The sequence below is a fragment of the Oryza glaberrima genome, chromosome 11, assembly GCF_000147395.1.
Source record: "Oryza glaberrima chromosome 11, OglaRS2, whole genome shotgun sequence".
NCBI classification, from domain to species: Eukaryota; Viridiplantae; Streptophyta; class Magnoliopsida; order Poales; family Poaceae; genus Oryza; species Oryza glaberrima.
In genome coordinates this window covers 7,497,263-7,520,309 of record NC_068336.1, presented here as the reverse complement: position 1 = coordinate 7,520,309, position 23,047 = coordinate 7,497,263, and the positions used below count along the sequence as shown (strand labels likewise).

At 41.0% G+C, this 23,047-nt stretch overlaps 1 protein-coding gene across 1 annotated transcript; it reads right to left on the bottom strand.

Annotated features, from left to right (window-relative positions):
- Positions 1-18,206: 18,206 nt before the first annotated feature.
- On the bottom strand, positions 18,207-22,346 carry LOC127753727 (ankyrin repeat protein SKIP35-like). Its single transcript, XM_052279149.1, has 4 exons — positions 21,947-22,346; positions 21,091-21,693; positions 20,510-20,942; positions 18,207-19,436 (listed from the first exon to the last, which is right to left on the bottom strand). The coding sequence occupies exons 2-4, from the start codon at positions 21,690-21,692 to the stop codon at positions 18,642-18,644; spliced, it is 1,830 nt and encodes a 609-aa protein (XP_052135109.1). The 5' UTR covers position 21,693; positions 21,947-22,346; the 3' UTR covers positions 18,207-18,641.
- Positions 22,347-23,047: the final 701 nt, after the last annotated feature.

Sequence of the window (23,047 nt, the reverse complement as noted above, 5' to 3'; positions counted from 1 at the left end):
GCAACATCCTCCCCAAATGGCTCTCAAACTAATTTATTTGACAATTCTAGTAAAAAGATACTACCCCAATAACCTTTCCAACCGGATGGCCAAATCCCTCCCCTCATTGGCCTAACTTGGCAACCCAAAATAACTTGCCAAACGGTAGGCTCCATGTACTATTCCTCCTCCCCACATGGCTACTCTCCTCTTCTCTCTCTCTTATGTTGACGGAGAGGAGGCGTCGACGGTGGCTGTTGGGCGAAGCTATGGTAGTGCGGTGGTGGAGGTGAAGCGGCAGCTGTGCTGAAGCTCGCCCCTGGCGTTGGTGGTGTGGGAGAGCTGGCCAGTGGCTAGTGCGACGATGGAGGTGACCAGGCGACACTTTCTCCCTCCCTCTTCCCTCCATGTTGATGAGAAGCATGTTGTTGTCTCGAGGCTACCTTATCGTACCCCGTCGTAGACATTCAAATCAACATGTGCTATAAGCCATTACTGGAGGTAGCATTCCCACCACCGGTCGACCTCAGCCTTCGCCACACCAACTTCCTCATCCATTATCTCCTTTGCATCTCCGCTGCTGCCGGACCCCACTGGGCCCTTTGCACTGCGCCCACCCAATGCCATCGTCTGGGGCACTATGGGTGGGGTAAGGAAAGATGTTGAGGGAGAGAAGAAGAAGAAGAATCGCAGAGATTGACAAGTGAATCCATTGTCATATTAAAGAGGGTAATTGAAAAGTTATAGAAGTGAAAGACAAATTTGACTCTCTGATTTTTTTTTTTTGACAAGTTAGCCAAATAGAAATTTGGAGAGTCAGATTTCAGGATGTTGGGAGATGCTCTAAGTAAACTTCTATAGGTAAAAAAAAAATACTGTTGTGAAAAGTGAAACCATTAAACTTATAGAATCGACCAAGACCAAACAAACCTACCAAAAGAAACCATGCCCTAACAAAATGGTAAACATACTTGATTTGCAGTCTTCAAATCCTACTATGTTTGCATGCTTGGTTGTAACTTGCAAGATACTACTAGGATGCATAGGATGCATGCAGGTATCATCAGCCTCTCTAGTCACAAGTTGCCAACTTGGGCAAGCACTCAGGAATTGGTTCATGTTTAGGTACTGGATTGGATGTATAAAATAGGAGTAATAAATTTCATGTGAGATGTAGATTTATCATGTGAATTTTTTTATGATTAATATTTTATTGTTATTAGATGATAAAATATGAATATGCATAACTTATATTTTTTTTATAAATTTTTAAATGAGATGAATGATCAAATATTAGAACATAAACCCACAAATATTTCAAATAAAACATACGGTTAATGAACTTTTTTTTGGGCGGATGCATGCTACCAGTCTACCACCAGTCACTTCAGAAAACAGCAACCTGTCCAACATGAGGTTATTGCAAAGCTACAACTGCATGCTCATACAACCTGAGGTTATTTTTGTTCTTGGTGTACGTGCTGACAGAGTGTATCAAGTAAGGTCATTGCTGGAATGACCATCAAAATGAATGGATTAATATAAGCTCAACACCTGCTGTACTTTACTGGCAGTATATTGCGATTAAGGACCAAAGTGGACACAAATTGCAAGAAAATACTCCATTCTTCCAGAACAAGAATCTGATGGCCCGTCGGTGCATACAAAACTCAAAGAGTTTTCCGCCGACAAATCCACATGATCAACCCAGGAAATCTAGCTCTCAGAAGCTTCCTTGGCATGCTTACAAGTTGATAAGCAGCCAGATGTGCACTTTAATTAGATCCTAGCTGAAGTTATGAACCTAGTGGCATCTTCGTGGTTGTAATTTGCATACACAACATCATATCGATCAGGTTTAACATATTTTTTTTCAGATATAGCTAAGTTGTTAACTAATCTTTTTTTCTCTTTCTTTGATAAATCCCTACTTCTGCAGACATTGCCTAACTATCTGTTCTTGAAATGAGAATTAAGAATATGTTGGACTAGGATTATGATACCAATAGCATAATGACTCTGTAATTTATTTTGGAGTTAGTAGGGTTTCTTTTTCGGGGTATTGGAGTTAGTAGTTTACGATACTATAAAGCGTTTCAAAAAAAAAAAAAAGAGCTGAAAGGCTGCAAGTCATATGGCCATGCTGATTGACTTCCATTAAATTAGTAGCACTGCAGCAGTTTCATTGCATTGACAAGCGAAGATAATTAAATCGAACAAACAGGACTTTGAAAAAATTAAAATCAAGATAAGTTTGATATCACGATTTTTCTCCAGGGTCAAGTCAAAGGCTAAAATAAGAATCATCCATCCAATGAAAAGTGGCGCAAAAACGATCAAATTGGAAGTAATATTTGCTTGCTTACTTTGCTGGTGCTGCTTTTCTTCTCTTTTTTTTTCAGAACACAGTACAAACATGATTTTTTTTCTTCTTTTTTTAGAAAGAAAATTACTACATATGTATATCCACTCTCTGCATCCAAGATGTGCACATCCAAAACTTGATTGACTCCCCATAGACCAAATGTTCACATTTCTTATTGCAGAATTAAATTTTCTGCTTTGTAATTCACAGCAGCCCATATTTTCATAGATATTGTGTCATGTCTGTGTGTTGCAACAGGATTATAAGGAATATGTACGGATGGTTTTATAGGTTTCGGTTTTGTCTATTTGTTTTTGTTGATTTACGCGTGGAAACACTGATTTATGCATGGGCCGGGGTGGTTTTTTTTTTGGATGATTTTTGTGTGGAATTAAGCACATATTTGTGTGTGGGATGGATTTCTAGGCAGGGTGGTTATTTTACATGGGGAACTATCATCGAATAGGAGGATGACTCTGCTTTCATATAATAGTAGAGATATATCATGAAGAAATCTGATGTCGATATTTTGCAAACTAACTGCTTAACTAACTCGCTTGCTTCCTTGTCCCAAAAACTGTCGACGATAAACAAGCAAGAGTGCACCTGTGATACACTAATTGTACTATGTTTTCTCTGTGCTGACGCTGAAGATTCTTTGAATTGGGTTCATGCATAGAGTGTGGCTTTACTAGGGACCAGGAGAATTTAAAGGGAGAGAAAACATTCAGTGCACTTGTGATCAATCACTTCACTGAAAATGTGTGTTTTGCATACATACGAAAATCGCTAAACTGTAGCCATGTGTAATTGCCATGAAATCAGAGACCAACTAATTGTAATTAACTTTTGGTTGTCTGCTAGCTTTCCAATGTGCAATCAACGAACAAGCATGCATGTTTTCAAGACCTATGGCAATGGTGTTGACATATATGGACCACCATTGTCTAATTAAGCTTCTAGAATGCGGTGCTTAGGCATCGTTGGAGCAATCTGGATCACTCGTTTATGTAGGTTATTTATTTATTTATTTTTTGGTGAGTTGGAGCGGGTTGTTTAGAAAAAGGGTGTGTTTGGTTTGACACCATGCTAAAATATTGGTACTACTAAAACCTACGCAAGTTTTGGTAATACCAAAATTTTGGTAACTTTTTGTGTGCTATTGGTATATTTTGGTAACAAACCAAACAGTAACAAAATACTATTCAAGATGCCAAACAATTTGGTAGGGCATATTTTAGCTTCAAACCAAAATGGCTCTAAAGCCCTAAATGCAAGGCTCAGGTTATAAGCACCTGCCAGAGTTAAAAAAATTTAAAACTTAATATTTAGTTGATTTTAAAAAATTCATCGTAACTTATTTTTTTTAATATTACATTTTCTTAAATCGCTTAGGAGTTTTAAGTACAACTTTTCTTCAAATAAATCGTACGGTTTATAATCAACATTATAGACTGTGTTCGGATGCCCCTTTTCCCAACCCCTCTCTCTCGTTTTTCGCACGCACGCTTTTTAAACTGCTAAACGGTATGTTTTTTGCAAAAGTTTCTATACGAAAGTTGCTTTAAAAAAATCATATTAATATATTTTTTAAAAAAAAATTAGTAAATACTTAATTAATTATACAATAATAGGTGTTTCTTTTTGCGTGCCGGGAAGGAGGGGTTGGGCCTCCCGAACACAGCCTAAGCTAACTGATGATTATGTTTGATTATACGGCTTATACAGGACTGCATTTTGTTTCAGGTTTGTCCTCAATAAATTGCTAATGAAAGTTCAAAGAACGACCTTAAACATTAAAACTAACAGTATTTACCCTTAAACTTAAACTATTAAAATTGTTTAATTATTTTTAACTTTGGACCAGATCTAAATGGTTTCAGGTGACGTGGGCACGACAGGGAAATTAAGTTATGATCGAATGCGGAAATAATTATTTATTCATTTTATTTACAAAATAAGTAAGTGGCTTAAGAACACACAGAAGTATATATATAATCTATGTGAAATTTTGCGATTCTTTTTTTAAAGAAATGTACTCCAGATACGTAAGATCCAACCAGTTTGGTTAAGGTTTGGCTTTTCCAATCATTAAGCTAAACTGAACAACCTTCGGTATTCAGAACAAATGTGGAATTAATTTGGGGCAAAATTTTTATTCCAACCAGGAGTTTTGTAGAACGCTCGCCTGCAAATAAGCAGAGGAAGGATGGACCGAAAACTCACTCTCTCCTGATTAATAAGTAAATCATCATGTTAAATAAATTTTTTTGTTCCATCTTTGTGCGGAAGAAATGAGCCCAAATTACTTACACACAAGCAGGGAGTTCTTTTAGAAGAAAGCACCTTTATGCGAAAATGACTCAGAATGCCTGCCACCTGAAGTGACAAACTGACAATGCCATTAATATTCCATTGATTTGATGACACGATTTATGGCCAAATTGTGATGGCTACGGCTACTTTTACATGTAACCACTACTGGGAAGGGCTCTTTAATCCGGTTTGCAACCCCTTCCCCGGTTGCAAACCAGGACGTCCAATTCGACACTAAATATGTCAATCTTTAGTCTCGGTTAAAATAACCAGAAGTAAAGATGGATCTTTAATTCCGGTTGATAACACTAACCGGGATAAAAGATGGTAACATCATCCTTAGTCCGGTCGGTTAGGCTTTTTTTTCTTTTTTTTGCTTGCATTTATTGCCACCCTCAAATCCCCACAAATCATGCACAACAAATCATCCACGATTCACAAGCCCATCCATAAAATCGCCCACAATACACAAGTCATTCACAAAATCATCCACAAATCTAAAATAATCTACAACAAAATTTACAAATCATTCCCAAAAAAAATTCACAAAACACGCCGCCGCCAACCGCTCGGCTGTGCGCCGCCTCCGCTGCCCGGCCTCCCCTCCAGCTGGATCTGGCGGAGGGGAGGCCGCCGCCCGCTTGTGCCTCGTGCGCCACTGCGGCGGCTTCCCCAGGCCGCTGCTCGCTATCGCTGTCGGAGGAGGAGGGGAGAGGGGAAGGGGAGGAAGGGGAGGAGAGGGGAGGGGGAGGAGGTAGAGGAGAGAAAATGAAAGTGGGGAGGAGAAGAGGAGGGGATAAGGACGAGGCAGCGCGCGTGGCTCGGGGTAGGGATTTTAGCAATTTTTTTTAATTTTGGTCTCGGTTGGTATAAACAACCGGCACTAAAAATAATAGGGGTCTGACATGTTTTTGAACCGGGACTAAAAATAATATTTAGCCCCGGTTGGTGTGTTACCAACCAGGACTAAAGATCAAAAAAGTACCCGTGGGTTTTCAAACTGGGACTAAAGATATTTGTTTCGATGAACACACTCCGTAGTACTCCATCTGTCTCAAAATTAATATAACCGTATATTTTAAATTTGAACTATATGGCTGTACTTATTTTGAGACGGATGAGGCAGCGATTTATAACTCATTCTTTAGACTTGTGGTGGCCAAGTTTAAGAACTATGTGCTATTATTGTTTAAAATATAGCAATACAAAACAGACGAAGGGAGAAACCAACATATACTTCTTGTGAAGGGGTAACTAGAAAGGATTACGTAGGACGAAGCCGGCATCATGAGAAGAAAGCCGAGCAAATAGCGGAGCAAGGGCATCGTGCACGGCATCGATGCAGAAGACGCAGTAGCAACGGTGATGGTGCTATGAAAGTATATGCAGAAAGGAGATATGGATTTTTACGTGGAAAACCCTGTAACGGGAAAAAACCATGAGCACCAATCAATAATGATCATAATTTAGGAGTTGATTACGAACATAGGGGAATAACAATATGAACGTCACCCCTTCCCGTACATCTTACAAGAGTATACAGAGGAGATAAAAGAAAAGACTCATGATATGGAAAGACATATAGAGTTCTATTAAAAACTATTTCAAATATATTGTAAGTCTAAAATTCAGATCACATATTGAACAGATGGAAGAGACCATCGTGGCATTGATATGTGGAAGCCGTGGCTCAGGAGATTGGAACGCAACGCGTACATACTGCGGTTGGGAGAGTGGCGAGCAGGGTGTGACTCAGACGCCATGAAGATGGTGTGAGGTGCGGGCAGGGTTTTAGAAGTGGAAGCAAACGTCTGATACTCCCTTCGTCCCATAATATAAGGGATTTTGGGTGGATGTAACCGTATGTCCGAATTCATTGTACTAGAAAGTGTCATATTCATCCAAAAGGAAAAAGTACGAATTACCGCCCTTGAACTATTGCGTCAGTCTGATTTACCCCCCTAAACTCGAAAACCAGATATTTTACACCCTAAACTATGTAAACCGAACATATTACCCCCTTAACTCAATTCGAAGTCGTTTTATCCTACGTGGTGTACATGTGGCGGTCAACTAATTTTTATTAAAAAAGTCCATGGGCCCCACATGTTAGCTTGTCCCCTCATTCTCTCTCTTTTCGCCAATGACGAGCGCCGGGCGGCGGACCTCCATCTCTCTCTGTCATCGAGAGGCAACGGCGGAGAGGGAGCCGAGAACGGCGATGGGCAGAGCTCGGGCGGCGGAGCAGGAGCCCGCAGCTGCTGGTGCTCAGGGCGGCGAAGCTCGGGACACATGTAATTGCTGGTGCACGGCTCGTTGAGGCAACAGAGGGGGCGCCCGTAGCCGCCGGAGCTCGAGTGGATGGAGGGGGTCGCGAGGTGAGCTGAAGACGGCGGCGAGCGAATCTCGGGGCGGCGAAGGGGGCACTCACAGTCGCCGGCACTTGGGGCGGTGGATGGAGCGGCGGAGCTCGGGACGCCCGCAGCCGCTGCTGCGGCCGCTGCTTCTCTCTTGGTGCAACGCCGCGCTCCGCCGGCGCTTGAGGTGGTGGAGGGAGCAGCCGAGCTCGGGATGGCAAAGGGGCCACTCACAGTCGCTGGCGCTTGGGGCGGTGGAGGGGGCGGCGGAGCTCGGGACGCCCGCAACGGCTGCTGCGGCCGCCGCCTCTCTCTCGGTGCAGCGCCGCGCTCTGCTGGCGCTTGAGGCGGTGCAGGGGCGGCAGAGCTTAGGACGGCGAAGGGGGCACTCATAGTCACCGGCGCTTGGGGCGGTGGAGGGAGCGGCGGAGCTCGGGATGCCCGCAACCGCCGCCTTCCTCTTGGCGTAGCGCCACGCTTCGCCAACACTTGGGGTGGTGGAGGGGGCGGCAGAGCTTAGGACGCCTGCGACTGCCGCCTTCCTCCCCGCCGCAGCCTCCCGGCTGCCCGCCGTGCTCGCCTCACCCACCCAATCGCACACACCGTTGCCGGCTGTGCGGACCTGCACCTGCCACACAGAGAGAGAATAGGAAGAGGTGAAGAGGATGTATGACAGGTGGGTCCCACAATTTTTTAAAAGGAAAATGCTGACCGGATTGCTACGCGTATGCCACGTAGGACAAAACCGCTCTAGATTGGATCCAGGAGGTAATTCGTCTGGTATTAAAAGTTTAGGTGAGCAATACCTAGTTTCATGTTCAGGGGGTAATTCGGTCAACCACGATAATTCGGGGGATAATTCGTATTTTTTTCTATCCAAAATTCCTTATATTACGAGACGGAGGGAGTACTATATAAGAGTAGATATAAGAGTAGAGTATTGCATTTTGGCTTATTTGAATCTAAACTTGGAAAGGAGAAAAGATAAAGGAATGAGTGGCAAAGGTGTGGCGTGCAAGGGGTACAGCGCCATCGATTTTCCTACACCACACGCCCCCAAACCGCCTGCCTCTACCTGTCTGTCTGCCGCCAGAGGTCAGGCGCGTGCATGCACTGAACCTGCTGCCTTCTTGCTTGGGTGCGATGCGCCATGGCCCATGGATGATTCGCTCCTTCTTCCTTTTTCTTCTTCTCCCTCTTGCTTTCTCGTTGAGTTTAATGAGTTTGCGTAGAATCCTCGCTTTGCTGAATCGAAATGAGTTGCATCCCTTTTTCATTATTACTACTGCTAACTCTACTCGAGTTTAAGGCTGAGTTGGATACAGCATAACTACCGGGTTTTTCCACGGCACATGAAAGAAGAGGTATTATCGAATTATTAGTTAACTATTATAATTTTCAAATTTTGATTTATTTGATTTTTAAAATATATGTATAAACTTTTTTTTTTAAAAAAACACACCTTTCAACAATTCAAAATGTGTATTTACGAAAAGTAGGGTGGTAACCAAACGTAAAAGTTGATTCAAACTCAACCCTACCTGACAAGGTTATTGTAATAATAGGTTGTATATGATGGTTAGTAGAATCTAGAAGGGACCAACAAGATAACACGGCTCTGTCCTAAATAGTTTATCTTTAACCCATCCCACACATACCAATACGAAACTTAAAAGATTAAAATACCTCTAATTTATTAAATTCCAATACAATTATTTTCACTTTATCTGCTCCCAAAATAATCATTCTCTACTTTTATAAACTTCGATGCAATAATTACTCTATAAACAAACTTATTCTGAAATAAATAATGGAAGTAACAAAAGATGGAGGGAATACAGAATAGGTCTGTTCCAAATCCACTATCCATGTCTTTTGGGAGACGTGAAAACGGTTCATCCTCCGATTTCCTGGTTCTTTCTTTACATCAGAAAAAGGAATATGAATTCTTCGTTTTTAATAAACGGAGATCTTTTTTATGAGATTTCAACTATGCCTTTCTACAGAATTAGACAGCCTGAATAAAATAAAACGTGGGCAACATCGATAAAGCTAGCTAGCACGAAAGATAACTAGTAGTATTGAATAACACGACTTGGTAAAGTATACCACACAGCAATAGTCCTTCTCCGAGGCCGGTAATTTCCTAATTGAATTGGACCAATTGTTGTGTAAAAATACTTGGTACTTTGTACATGATTGATGCTTTGTTAACAGGACTTGGATCCCATTTTAAATGCAAGAATTTTACATAAATTTGCGTAAGAGTTTCAGGAAAATTTCTTACATAAATCAGGAAAATTTCCACGTCCGATACAGACCTCAAGTGATGCATGTGGCACGATGATCTGATGAAGATCAAACTGCAAGGGCATGACGAGCCAACATGAATTAAGGTTGTGAGTAGGATTTACCTTACTAACGGAGTTCAGGGGTTAGAGCAACTCAAAAGAGTGACTATTTAGCTCTCCATGTTAAAATTTGACCCCAAAAAAAACCACTAAAAGACTTGCTATCCAGATGGCCAAGCCATTCGGCTAGCCAAACCAATCCCCACGTAGCCACGCTTAGGGGTGAAAATGGTAATGAAAATTCTTGATCAACCGATGCTTCATTTCCGATTTTTACCCGCCGAGCAACATGGAAATGATTACCGATGAAAACAGAAATGAAAATGGTAAAAAAACACATGGAAATGGAAATGATTTTACCTTTTTTATATTATGATAATTATCGTATTTCTAAATACACTAATATTTATGGCCTATTTCTTTATTTGATTCATAGTTTAGAGCCCATCAACTTCTCAACCAAATCCCTAACTATAGTTCAAGGTTAAAAGAAGACAACTTATAACTTATACATAGTGTAACTTTGAATTTGTTATATTATAGTTATGCAAAGTTAATTGTGCGATTTTACAATCCAATGTTTCCAATATTTATTATCGGCTTTCGATCAATACCAACATGTTTATGTCTGTATAGACTATTTCTGGTTTTCCGATATTTCCAAATGTAGCCCGCCTCCTCCACTTGTCAAACATGGGTCCCACATCCTCTATCTTTCTCCCATCTCTCTTGCTCGTAACTATTATACATGGGCCTAAAGAGAGAGAAAAAGGAGGAAGACACTGACATGTACTCCCTCTATTCTAAAATAAATTAACCTCAGATATGATGCATCATAGTACGATAAATTTAGATGCTCTTATGTCTAAAGTCATTGTACTAGAATGTGTCACATCCCGTATAAAATTGGTTTATTTTTTGACGGAGGGAGTAGAGCCTATATAATTTGGAGAGTGGGATATGAAGGGATTGTTGGAGTAAAAAAAAGAAAGGATTTTTTTAGGAAGCAAATGGAGAGTAAGATTTGAAAAGACTCTTGGACCGAGTTTTTATCTCTACTTTTCCAACTCACCTCCCTCGTTTTCTGTGCACACGTTTTTTAAACTGCTAAACATTGTTTTTTTAACAAAAACTTTCTATATGAAAGTTACTTTAAAAAATCATATTAATATTTTTTAAATTTATTTTAGCTAATAATTAATTAATTATGTACTAAATGTTGTTTCGTTTTACATACTAGGGAGCGAACACACCCTTGGAGATGCTCTTATCACGCTCCGACGATAAGCTCAAAAGGCACGGTAATGGCGTAGCTACCGCCTACCGTAATGGTTAGTGGAAAATCAGACAAAATTTACTATAAAATTATTTTTTTGTTTAAATTTCTTTTGAATTTTGTGAGGTTAATGGGCCCTTAACGGGTACTGCACCCCGACGACAAGCCGCACAGCAACCTACAGTAAGGAATCCCTGGTCTTTGAGCCTTGCCTGCCCTGTCGTATTCTGCTCCCTTCCAATTTGCACAACTCCATGTGGCCAATTGTTCATTAATTTTGGCCAATGCACAACGCAAGCTGACATTTTTTAAAAAAAATATTTTTGGTGGTCCAATATATTAAACTCTAATTTTCTGCCTATATTATAAGTGCAGTCGATCTTTTTGAAAATGACTAGTCGGCTTTGCTGAATGCATCTATGAGAAAATAGATAGAGGCACATGTTGAACTCAAACATGCATGGGGTGAACAAAATAAATATGTACCTCTGACGACGTATCTGCTCCTATTTATTTGCAAGATTATTTCAATTAAATGCAATAGCGAAAAGTCCAAATGCAACCCTAAACTGAGGCCGAGAGTTCCTCTAACATCTCAAATCAATATTAAGCAAGATACTGAGTCCCTATAATTCTTTTGTCTGATCCAAATAACCCTTAATTGTTTCGCAAAATGATTTTGCTTATGTGGCATACTGACTCGACGGTTTTGCCACGTTTGCGTGCTGACTAGACCACTACAACAAAATTAAAAGAAACAAAGCAGGAGCTGAAATGGCTGCAACACTGGTGACCCTTTGAGCATAGATGAAAGTGTGTCTTTATCACTAATCCAAGACAGCTTTCCCCTGATTCAATCTGAAATTCTTTGACATAACAATGCTAAATTCTGCTATTTTTCCCTTGATAATGGTGACTAAACATCCTGAAGGAAAAAATGTATATGAAAGTAGTACAAACCTGCAATTCTAGAACAAAATTTCTTTGATAGCAATATTGACTGTGAATTTGTGATTTGCTCATAATGTCTATGTTGTTAGGAGTTTGATAAGGACTTTGCAGAGCAAGTGGGTGATTGATTTTCACATATATGGACACAAAAAAGGTGGCTAGGGGAGAAGAACCCTTGAACAGCAACACCTCTCCCTTTTCAAAAGTGCTTGGAAGAATATCACCACCACACTCTAATAAGGGACCCAATACTTGTGACTAAAATGCAAACTAAAGGGCTTGATTAATTTGATTTACTTTATTAGGAAATATGAATTACTTTACTGCATGTACATATACAAGTGCAGAGGACTAGACTATTTGTTATTTAAAATCTAATATTGACTAGCTATTTTAGCACAAAAATATTATCCAGGAAAAAATGCAGCATTATCATAAAATAGTTTTAGAAAATAAACAACGGTTGTAGATTGTAGTCACTACCAGAAACCAGATTACTTCTGACAGCCAAAAACCATCGAGAAAATCCATTATCACGTCAGGAAAATACGTCCTGACTTTGTACCGTCAGGGAAATCCCGTCAAGACTGGCTTGTCAGCGAAATTTTAATTTGCCTGACGGATCCTCGTCAGGATAATTAATACTATTTAAATACAGTGACAATGTATACAGACTTCTGTATATCTAGTTGAAGAACAGTCGAGCCAATCTTACCAACCAGTCCTCTTTGTCAAAGTTTGTCTCTTGGAGAGAGCTTTGATTCTTAATCATCAACTGCCAAAATGGATCATTACAACAAGCATATTATAATACTTTCTAGAAGAGGAGATACTAAAAGTAGTTTACATACATTGTCACTGTATTTAACTATGAACCAAATACCAGGTCAATCCTAACATACCAAATATCAGAAAATATATAGATATTCCTAAGCCGTCTGTTTTTTTCTAATCGATATCCACCAAAGGCTAGCCTTTGGAAAGAGCATAATTATTCTAAACAAGACTTAAGGCAGTCGAGTTTTTATTTATTTTATTTTATTTTATTTTTTTGCTAGTGACGTTTTAGAATATGTGCCGTCCATACATACCCATCCAATTATTCGGGTTTGTCATGTTCAAAATGATATTACCAGATTTCTCGGTAAAAGAAAAGAGCTCACATCATGATACCTCCAATAACTTTTAGTAACACACTTTTTTAAAAAGATAACAGTAAAAGGTCTGCATTCAAGACCCCATAAACCACTTTAAACGAGAAGCTAGTAAAAAGACGAATTAAAAAAAACTAGTAAAAAGAACCTTTACCATACACCTCAAATGAACACCACATCACTTTACTACACATCTAACGTCTATTTAATCTAATATTTTCTTTAAGATATGCATTTCAAGCTGTACAAATCTATAGGTCCAAAATTTTGATTATATTCATAACATTTGGATAATTTATTTTATTCATAGAGAAAATATAAAATTTTATACTATTATAATTTAACCAACACACACTCTAGATCAGTGTGCATCTGGGGATCTGGAGTTCAGCCGAACAACGCAGAACCTCAAAAAGAAATCCACATTAGCAAAGAGGCAAAAAAAAAAAAACAAGGAGAGACAAATGATAATGGCAATTAGGGTAAATCAAACCCCAACAAAGAACCCTAAATAATCAATTACTCCATCCATTTCATATTATAAGCCATTTGATATTTTTCTTAGCTAATGTTCTTTAGGATCGACCAAGTTCATAGAAAAAATTAGCGGCATTTATAACACTAAATTAGTTTCATTAATTTTAACATTGAATATAATTTGATAATATGTTTATTTTGTATTGAAAATTTTAGTATATTTTTCTACAAACTTAATCAAAATTAAACAAATTTAACTAAGAAAAAAAAATCAAACGACTTATGATATACTCCCTCCGTCCCACAATATAAGGGATTTTGTGTTTTTGATTGCAACGTTTAACCACTCGTCTTATTCATTTTTTTTTGCAAATATAAAAAACAAAAAGTTGTGCTTAAAGTATTGTAGATAATAAAGTAAGTCACAAATAAAATAAATAATAATTTCAAAATTTTTTGAATAAGACGAGTGGTCAAACGTTGCAAACAAAAACTCAAAATACCTTATGGCCCCTTTGAATCGCAGGGTAGAAAAAATGGATGAATAGGAAAAACACAGGATTTTGACAGGAATTGAAGTGTAAAACAGAGAATTGCAAAACACAGGAAAAACACGGGAATGGTCGTTTGATTGGAGCGCAGGAAAAACACAGGAATCGGATGAGAGAGATAGACTCAAAGGAAATTTTCCAAGAGGTTGGAGCTCTTGCTAAATTTCCTCCAAAATCCACATGCAATGTGCCATTCCATAGGAATTTCATAGGATTTGGAAAGCTTCAATCCTTTGAATCAAATGGCCAAATAGAAAAATTTTCTATAGGATTTAAATCCTCTGAAATTCCTACATAGGACGGAGGGAGTAAAACAGATAGCATATAAAGTACTATTAGTTCCAATTGCAGGAGTAGGGACTATTGGGGGGCCCTACTCGTCGTCCTCCACTTGTAAGCATGGTATGGGGTTGCCCCCCACAAGTTGGTCCTTGATGCATTGCATCCAGCCCCCCTTCCCCTCTCTTGTGTTCTTCCTCCACCTCCCAAGATTTGAAGCCAAGCCAAACCCCACCCCACTCATAAAATCGGCTCCACCTTCCCTGTCACCATGCTAATCTTTCCTCCTCCTCCTCATCACCGCAACATCACCGAAAGGGTCGAGGATATCTTCTGCTTCGCCATCAGGGGAGGATCCACCTCTTCGTCCTCTTCTTCTTCTTCCTCCTCCTGCGACGACATCTTTGCGACCCTGCCGCTTGGAATTCTTGGGCTGTGCAGTTCTTGATTTGCTTCTTGGTTGGGGGTGTTGTGGGTTTTGAGGGAGGAGAGGAGTTCTTGGCTTGTTGGGTGGAGCGAGAAAGGGCGTTCTTGGGAGAGACGCGAAGTCCGGACATGGGAGCAATGCCAAGTTCAGGATCGAAGGTATCGGTTTCTTGATGTTTTTTTGTTTTGCAGCCTAATTTAGTCTTTGTTAGGGTTGGTCAGTTTCTTTGAATTGTTGGGGGGAAAGGCATGAACTTTTTACTTGCCTTTCTTGATAATTTCAGATGGGTGTATTTGGTATTAGGATGATGATTGTTAACTCTAAAAAGGGTTTTTCTTTTCTTTTTTTCTTCAGATGTTGTCACTTTGCCTGCAGTTCAGATGATGGGCAAGTCTGCAACAGAGACTTCAGATCTGATCAGAAATCACAAGAACTCTCATACACATCTCAGTTCTTGGATTGCCAACTGATCTAGACAAAATCACAGATCAAAACATCTAGCCGAATTTGGGGTTTGTTGCAATGGAAGGTGTAGGTGCTAGGCAGAGGAGGAACCCTCTGATACCCAGACCAAACGGTTCAAAGAGGCATCTGCAGCATCAGCATCAGCCAAATGCTGCCGAGAAGAAGACCGCCGCGACATCGAATTACTTCAGTATCGAGGCGTTCCTCGTGCTCGTCTTCCTCACCATGTCATTGCTCATACTTCCATTGGTGCTTCCCCCATTGCCTCCGCCGCCATCGCTGCTGCTGCTGCTGCCAGTCTGCCTGCTCATCCTGCTGGTTGTGCTGGCCTTCATGCCAACGGATGTGCGGAGCATGGCTTCCTCTTACTTGTAAATACATCTCCTAGGGGAATTTATTTTTGTTTTTGTTATTTTGGTTTTGGTTTTGTATTCGACATAAGATGAGTGCGACGAAGCAAGCTGTAAAACATCACTTTCCAGACAGATTTTGAATGCTGAAGTTTAGAGGTTACATATGTTACTGGTCTGAAACTCTGAATTTGGGAATTCTGGTGTGATTACCTTACCTGACAAAAAAAATTTGCAGGTTTTTTTTTTCTGTCAAAGGATCAATCTTTTAAGTGATCAAATTCTCCAGCTGCACTGGAAAGTCTCCACCTGAGAATGGGCATTGTTTTGAGTTCTTCGCAAGCGACGGTATTCTTCGGTTGACCCTAGAAATGCATACAAAATAATCCGGATAGGGCGGGGATGTAAGTTTCCTAAATTATATGTGAAGTAGAATGGCAGACTAAGTCATCAGTAAACAATGTTTATGCCCATGCTGCATTAGAATGGCAGTCTATAGGTCATCAGTTAACAATGTTTGTGTCCATGTTTTTACTAATGTTTGAACAGAATAGGTTCGCTTACCTAGTCAAATACCTTTTATTCATTACTAATTTAGCTTTCAGATGATCAGATATTGAAGTGTAAATCACTAAATATTTTTTTCCAATAACAAATAAGCCCATGTAGGAGCATTGTTACCCAAGCTTGCATGGTTGTCTTCCATTTCCTTCCTGTCATTATCATATAAGTAGTCTGAAATACAATCCATGTGAAAATTGAAGCCTAAGAAACCACACATTTTAGAAGAAACTTCTGTCCTAAAAAAACATGTAGCTGCAGATTCGGTCGATGAACGCTATCAGAGGCAATTGATCACTACTAAGCAACTGAAGTATCTTTTTTGAGATAAGACAATTTTAAGTAGGGTATTATGCAGAGTGAAGTCCATGATAGTTTAGACTTTCACCGATAAAATCACAAAGAGAATTGGATAATTTCAGTTGCAAATCCCGTTCTACCGTGCCAATATCAACACTCAAAATTATGCCCTGATACTGACAGTTCATGAATATAACTTTCACCCCCAATACATTGCAATAATGCGGTTTTACTTCGAGGTTCTACCCTCTATCATTGGAATAACTGAATATCAGTTGACAAGAATACTTATACTCCCTCCGTTTCAAAATGTTTCACACCGTTGACTTTTTAGTATGTGTTTGACCATTCGTCTTATTCAAAAAATTTAAGTAATTATTTATTCTTTTCATATCATTTGATTCATTGTTAAATATACTTTCATGTACACATATAGTTTTACATATTTCACAAATTATTTTAATAAGACGAACGGTCAAACATGTGCTTAAAAGTCAACGGTGTCAAACATTTTGAAACGAAGGGAGTAACTTATAAACTTTAACTGAAGAATGGACGAATAACTCATTTTCAGCATGTCTTCACATGGAGACTGGACACTGAACTTCAGATCTCAAATCGACAAAGCAATATTTCTTCAGTCAAGCCACACCTAATTGGCTTCAGTGTTCTGAAAATCATCAGGGAACCAGAGAATTAGGGAGTAAGGGCAGACTGTGTGTTGGTCATGTCTAGAGCAGCTGACAATTTTATGCTGTGCCTAATGGGCCAAAATTCCGGTTACAGACTATCACCTGTTGGGCCTCAATACCCTATGGGCCGAAATCATAACATCAATCCCATAGAAAAAAGTTTACTTTGGGTCCCTCACCAAGGATCGAGTTTAAACCACGTCCCTCAACTGCAAAACCTGGTAAGCGATTTAAACTTAACCATAGATCAGAGACCTAAAATGAGCTTTCGCCAATCCACTATTATTAAGGTCAATTAGGAGAACTTATATAACTTTATGTTTTCCTTTACACTCATTATTCTTATTAAATTATAATATCTCTCTGTGAAATAGAACCAGAGAACATATTCTTATCCCCCTTGACACTAAAAAATTGCCAGATCATGGGACATGTGGCACATGCTTGATTCGTTAGCAGTAGAACTACAGAATAACACCATGATTAGTGGTGTGCGCACCCCCTTGTGCACTGAAAAAGGAATATCATGTCACATCATATGCACCTTCAAAAATATTTTTTCTCCTTTTGTTTGTGAACTAAAAGGCTTGAACCAATATAAAGAAAAAAAATCTCTGAAGTTTGACAAGAACCACCATTTTCTTCCCTGCTTTTCTAAGTATTTGTTAACTTCATTTCTCATTTTTAAGGGATATTCCTCTAGAACACCATTCATATTCATTCAATACACTAAAAAAATGATGAGATTCACTGCTTGCTTTCCCCTATGGCAAAAGTTGGACTTTGCTACTCAAATGTAAATTCATCAAGTCTATTATTTTTTGTTCAATTGGCCCTTGGAATTATGATACCTGACATAGGAGTAGTTACTAGTACTAAACAAGAACATTTATGCCTGACCAATCTAGGGTCCAGGTCTGATGCCTGACATAGGAGTATTAACTTGCTGGTTTTCATGGTTGCAACATCCAAATTGATGATGCCCTGAAACCATCAGAACGACACAGTGCCTGCCCTGTGGTAAATCACCAGACACAAACAGGCTGCAATCATGTTCATGCAGAACAATTTAGGAATCACCAGAGAATTTTCTAGTTGGAAAATAAACAATTTTCAGGGTTTTTTTTCAATCAGAGATCACCAGGGGTGACATTTGGCAGATTGAACATTTTGAGCTGGCATGTCACAGCTCATGGTATGGCCGCGTAGCCATGGATGATGCTTGATAATCCGATGTTTGGAAGCATTCAAACAAAAGGAAAAATCAATTGACAAGAAACAGCAGCAAGATCAATATACTAGTATAAAACTATACTTCCTGTCTCGCGTCTCAATCAAGGCATCATCAACGCATATAAAGCATATACTTACTGTCCATTCATTTTTATGTTTGTGAAGCCAAGAAAGATGAGACTAGTCCATGTTCAAAAACTCATTAGTCCAAAACAAAAACATGACGCCCATGGCTAGCACTCAGAAAAAACTGGAGAACACTTTGCTCAATGCTTATATCATTTTCATCAAGATTATGATCCCAATAAGATCTACTCAACACTTGGCTCGACAAGAAGGTACACACCATTTTCTCCCCAAAATTATATACTCTCCGAACAGCGCCAGCAGGAGAGTTCTTCAGTCACTATGCTCTCAGAGACCTCAAGGTGCCATCGTTTCAGATGATTGTCCCCAAGCAGGAACATGACAGCACTGGAAAACACTGAAGATGGTGCATTGCCCTTGTTACTTTGCTTCTTGCAGCGACCAATGCAGATCATGTGGAAGCTGACCTTTCAAGTCTGGATCATGAAACACGGGAGGTGGTGCTCCAAGATGGCCAGGAGCTCTGTGCCTTGGCTAGCCCTGTCGAGTTGCCGGCCCTCGAGTCTACCAGCCGCCTCAACAAGCTGCCCTCTCAGCTTCTGCGGCAATAGCCGCCCACCTGACTCCACGCATTCCCTGTACAGTGGTAGGTAGGCCATGGCAATCACCAGCTCAAGTGGGAGGTCCCTCAGGCAGATCGGCGACTCACCCTTTTCCATTATCCTCATGAAGTTAACGAAGTGCTCTTGCGCAGACGCGAATCCCTCAGAAAAAGCTGCCTCTGACCAATGCTCGAGCATGAAAGATCTAAGCTTTGCATCCACTGCCTCATCGGCAGATTTTGCAATGTTGTCTGCTACAGCATATGTGGCAGCTGGGTCATTGAGGAAGTTTGAGCGGAGAAGGAAGTCCACACCATGCAGGGAACCGGTGCTCCTCTCACCAGCAGCCTTGAGAATTTCGACGCTGAGGGGTGCAAGAACATGCTTTGGGACTAGAGGGAGAAGATAGGCTGCAACTGCAACCTGGCTACTAGAGGTTGCAGCAGTAAGGGCTAAGCAAAGCTCCATATCCCGACAACCAAGGTTGACGAACCATTCAACAACTTGAAGGCATCCCCGTTCAGCTGCCCGCATTAAAGGGCCAAGAAAGGCAACCGCATTACCCTCCTCAACTAAGCACCCCATGGTATCCAGTTTCCCATAGTGAGCAGCAAAGCCAAGGGCTAGATCCACATCGATGTCCAAGCTATTCCTTCGAGCAATCTAAAAAAAAGATACAAACAACAGATATGTTAGAACGCTGCTAATGTTTCATGATATATTTGCACCAACAGACAAAATATCAGAAAGTATGAAATAAAAAGGAAAAAAATTTCTCAAACAGCCTGAGTAGCTTCTATTTCACAAGACCTATAATGCCTGCACATTTTTCAGACAGGAAAACATTTGTAAATATATCAAATAATCAATTGTTATCTAACTCAATTAAATTCGAGAACTGCCATATTTGAGTGATGGTCTAACCATGAAAAGGTGCATGGCAAAACATTGTTCTTTTTTTTTTTTGCATGACTAAATACATGCATAGTGCACCTACAATGGAATTGGTCCAATTGCTGCCCAAAGTAGAGATGAATTACAAAGGAAACCCATCTGTGCACCAGCTGTCTAAAGTCAAAACAACTCCAATATATTAACCTATTTTAAGACCTGATCAATCAGCGCAGTTCAGGAAAGTCTTCCATCACGAATAGATTGATCACACCATTTTTTCCCTTTGATTGGGGATTCTCTATGCTCCAGTGAGATTAATGACCACCCCAAAATTTATGAGCTTCTCTAAGGGGAGAATTATACAATTCACCAGATTTTTCATGTATACTATAGTTATGTCATAATGAATCTGGATGAAGCAAGTCAGCAGAAAACAGTCCCCCAGCTACTCTATGTAACAGATTATATGGATCTCCAGAAATTTGGAAAGTATAGTAATAGGTTAAGGTAGGTTCGAAGGCATGAAGGTTGAAGACGGTTACACCAAGTATAATTCAAACATGAGCAGTAAAGCTCCATAGAGAAAAAAAAGATCAATTTCCAGTCAAAAGGAACAAAGTTCTGAATTAATAGCAAAGGTGGTAGCTCTACATAGTTTCCATATTCATATATGCATGACCTGGTTATCATGGGGACCAATGTGTGGCAGGCTATTAAGAACCACTTAGTTGTGCTGCATTTATATTGTTTGCTCAGTAGGAGTCATTAACCTAAATAGTACAACTAATATTTATTATTAACTGAAATAAGATTCACATGTGAATTATTGTTTTTATTATTACCTGAAGTAAGATGCGCACAAGTTCAGTGCTTCCATAGCGAGCAGCCTCAAGAAAGCACTGGTTCACATTATCGGCACCACCCTCTACTAACAACTCTAAGAGTCCTTGTATTGCAGCTGCCGAGATACCTGATGCCCAACCTTGGTCAAAGGTGTTTGAGAAGAGTGTAAGAGGAAAACATGCCGCGTCAAAGGCCTCCGTGAAGTCCTTCCCAGTAAGATCATTATCGGCAAGATCCAGAAATGTCTTGAAAGCAGACAGCTGAAGTTGGACCTCAATGATCGTGCCATGGTTTCCTCTGCCCTTGTTCTCCCGCACACGCGAATGCAGCCCGATACACTTTAGAGCCCACTCTGTGAACTTGTGCACCTTTGCGCTTGCTTCTGCCTTCAATACCTCGTCGCCATGGGATTCTTGAAGGCGCTCGTGCAACCTGATAAATACATAAACAAATCATTACAATCACCACAATTGTATCAGGCTAGTTTCAAATACAAAGCATAAAGGCGAATCGAATTCCCGAATTCGATTCGAAGTTTCGCGGTCGCAAAACATGCAATTCATGTTTTGGACAGGCTTACTTTTGCCCCATGAAGCTCACTGCGTCCGCGAGGCTGGTCGTTCTCCCCCTGCACGCCGACACGCACGACGCGAGGAACGACGTCCGGAGCGCGGCGCGGGTGAAGTCGTTGGCGCCCTCCGACACGATCCTCCGGATCAGGGCCACGACGGCAGCGAGCTCCTCTTTGTCGCTGAGGAACCAGATGGCGTCGACGGCGACGCAGAGCACGTCGTTGAGCCCCTGCGCGTCGGCCCTCCGCACCAGCGCCTCCGCGCCATCCCAGTCGTGGGAGCTCACCGCGTGCTGGAACGAGCGGCTCAGCTCGACGCGGTCCTGCCTCGACAGCTTCCTCTCCTGCTGCTGCTGCTGCTGCTTGGCACCGAGCTGCTCCAGGTCCAGCTCCTCGCCGAAGTCGGAGCTCACCGATCTCGGCTTCTTGGCGGCGGCGCAAGCCTTGGCGGTCTTGGGCGGCGGCGGCGGCAAGGGGCAGTCCTTGGACCCGGCGCCATTATTGGCATCCGCCGCCGCCGCCGCGGCGCCGCCGGGCTCGTCCATGTCCATCTCCGATGAATCCAGCTGCTCCTCCATCAGCTTCACGGCGGCGGACCTAACGTGGGGCATCCTGAACCCCCCAAAAAAAAATTAAAAGAAGAAAAAAAAAAGGGGAGAAATCATTTTTGGTTCGCCAACAAACTCCGATTAGAACAGCACCACCCCCACACGCATCAAATCAAACCCGGATGGGCTAATCTCCGTTAATCGGTGCGGGAGAAGGAATCAACCCGAGACCCCCAATGGATCTCCCTCCAATTCAAGAAATCAAAGAAACCAAGAAAGAAAGAAATCAAGAACCGGAAGAAAGAAGCGAGAGTCACCTTCAAATTCGATTCGACCCCGAGACGGATGGACGGGCGGCGGGAACGAGGCCGGCCGGCGAGCACACCGCGACGCGCCCCCAACCCACCCAAGCGCTGGCTGGATGGCGCTGGCTCCGACACTGCTCGCCGGCCGTGAGAGAGCGCGCGCGCGCGTGTCGCGCGACGAGGAGGGCCAGGCCGCGGGAGAGGGGGCGCTCGAGCTCGGGCCTTGCACGCCGGCGAGGCGCGCGCGCGCGGAGGAGGTGGCTGGCTGGCTCGCTGGCTCGCCGCGCCTCGGCCGGGGAGCGCAGCGCGAGGAGAGAGAGGGGAGAGGAGAGGAGAGAGAGAGAGGGGGTGGAGAGAAGAGGGTGTGTAGGTAAAAAGAGGAGAGGTGGAGAGGAGGAGAGAGAAGGATGGAGGGAGGGAGGAGGGGGACATGTGCCAGCAATTTCAAGTCATTTCTATTCTATTTTTTTCCCTTCATTTTTAAAATTTTGGTTTTCGAATTAAAATGTAAGTAAATTTTTGGGAAGATGTTTTATATGTTTTGGTGAAAACTATTGGTTTTGATTTAGCATTGAAGTAGATGTTTTAGAAAGATTTATATAATATATTACATGATGATTCTCTTGGCTATAACTTTATCGGTAACTGAGCTTGTGAAATACGTGCTTTTATCCGTGGATTCTAAATCAATATAAGTATATGACGGGAGAGACGGATAATATTTGAGTTTTTTTTATAGAATTGCACGTTGTTGTTGTAGTTTATTTAGTGAAATATCTACCTAAGATGAAGTAATTGTAACGGTGTAAATTTTAGCCAAATTAATGGTGAAGAGAGAGTTTATTAAGAAAAGAAAAGAGAAAAAGCCTAGACTTTTTATAGGCTAAATCAGTACTCACCTCTAAATTCTTCCGTTCACCCTCTTATCTCTAGCCTCTTTCGATCTAACCTAAGAGAAAACCAATCACATAAACAAATTCAACTAAGGGGAATTACACAATGAATCAAAAAAGAATTAAATGAATCCAATTAAAAACATAAAACCTGAAAGTGCATCTAGGACCCCTCATTTATTTTGGTGTTAATATCAACACAATTAGAGGTTCACTAATG

Coding starts and splice junctions, on each gene's coding strand:
- LOC127753727 (XM_052279149.1), bottom strand. CDS start 21,692: ATGCCCCACGTTAGGTCCGCCGCCGTGAAGCTGATGGAGGAGCAGCTG. Junction 20,943..21,090: donor GTGAGCTTCATGGGGCAAAA/GTAAGCCTGTCC, acceptor TGTATTTATCAG/GTTGCACGAGCGCCTTCAAG. Junction 19,437..20,509: donor TTGTGCGCATCTTACTTCAG/GTAATAATAAAA, acceptor TCTTTTTTTTAG/ATTGCTCGAAGGAATAGCTT.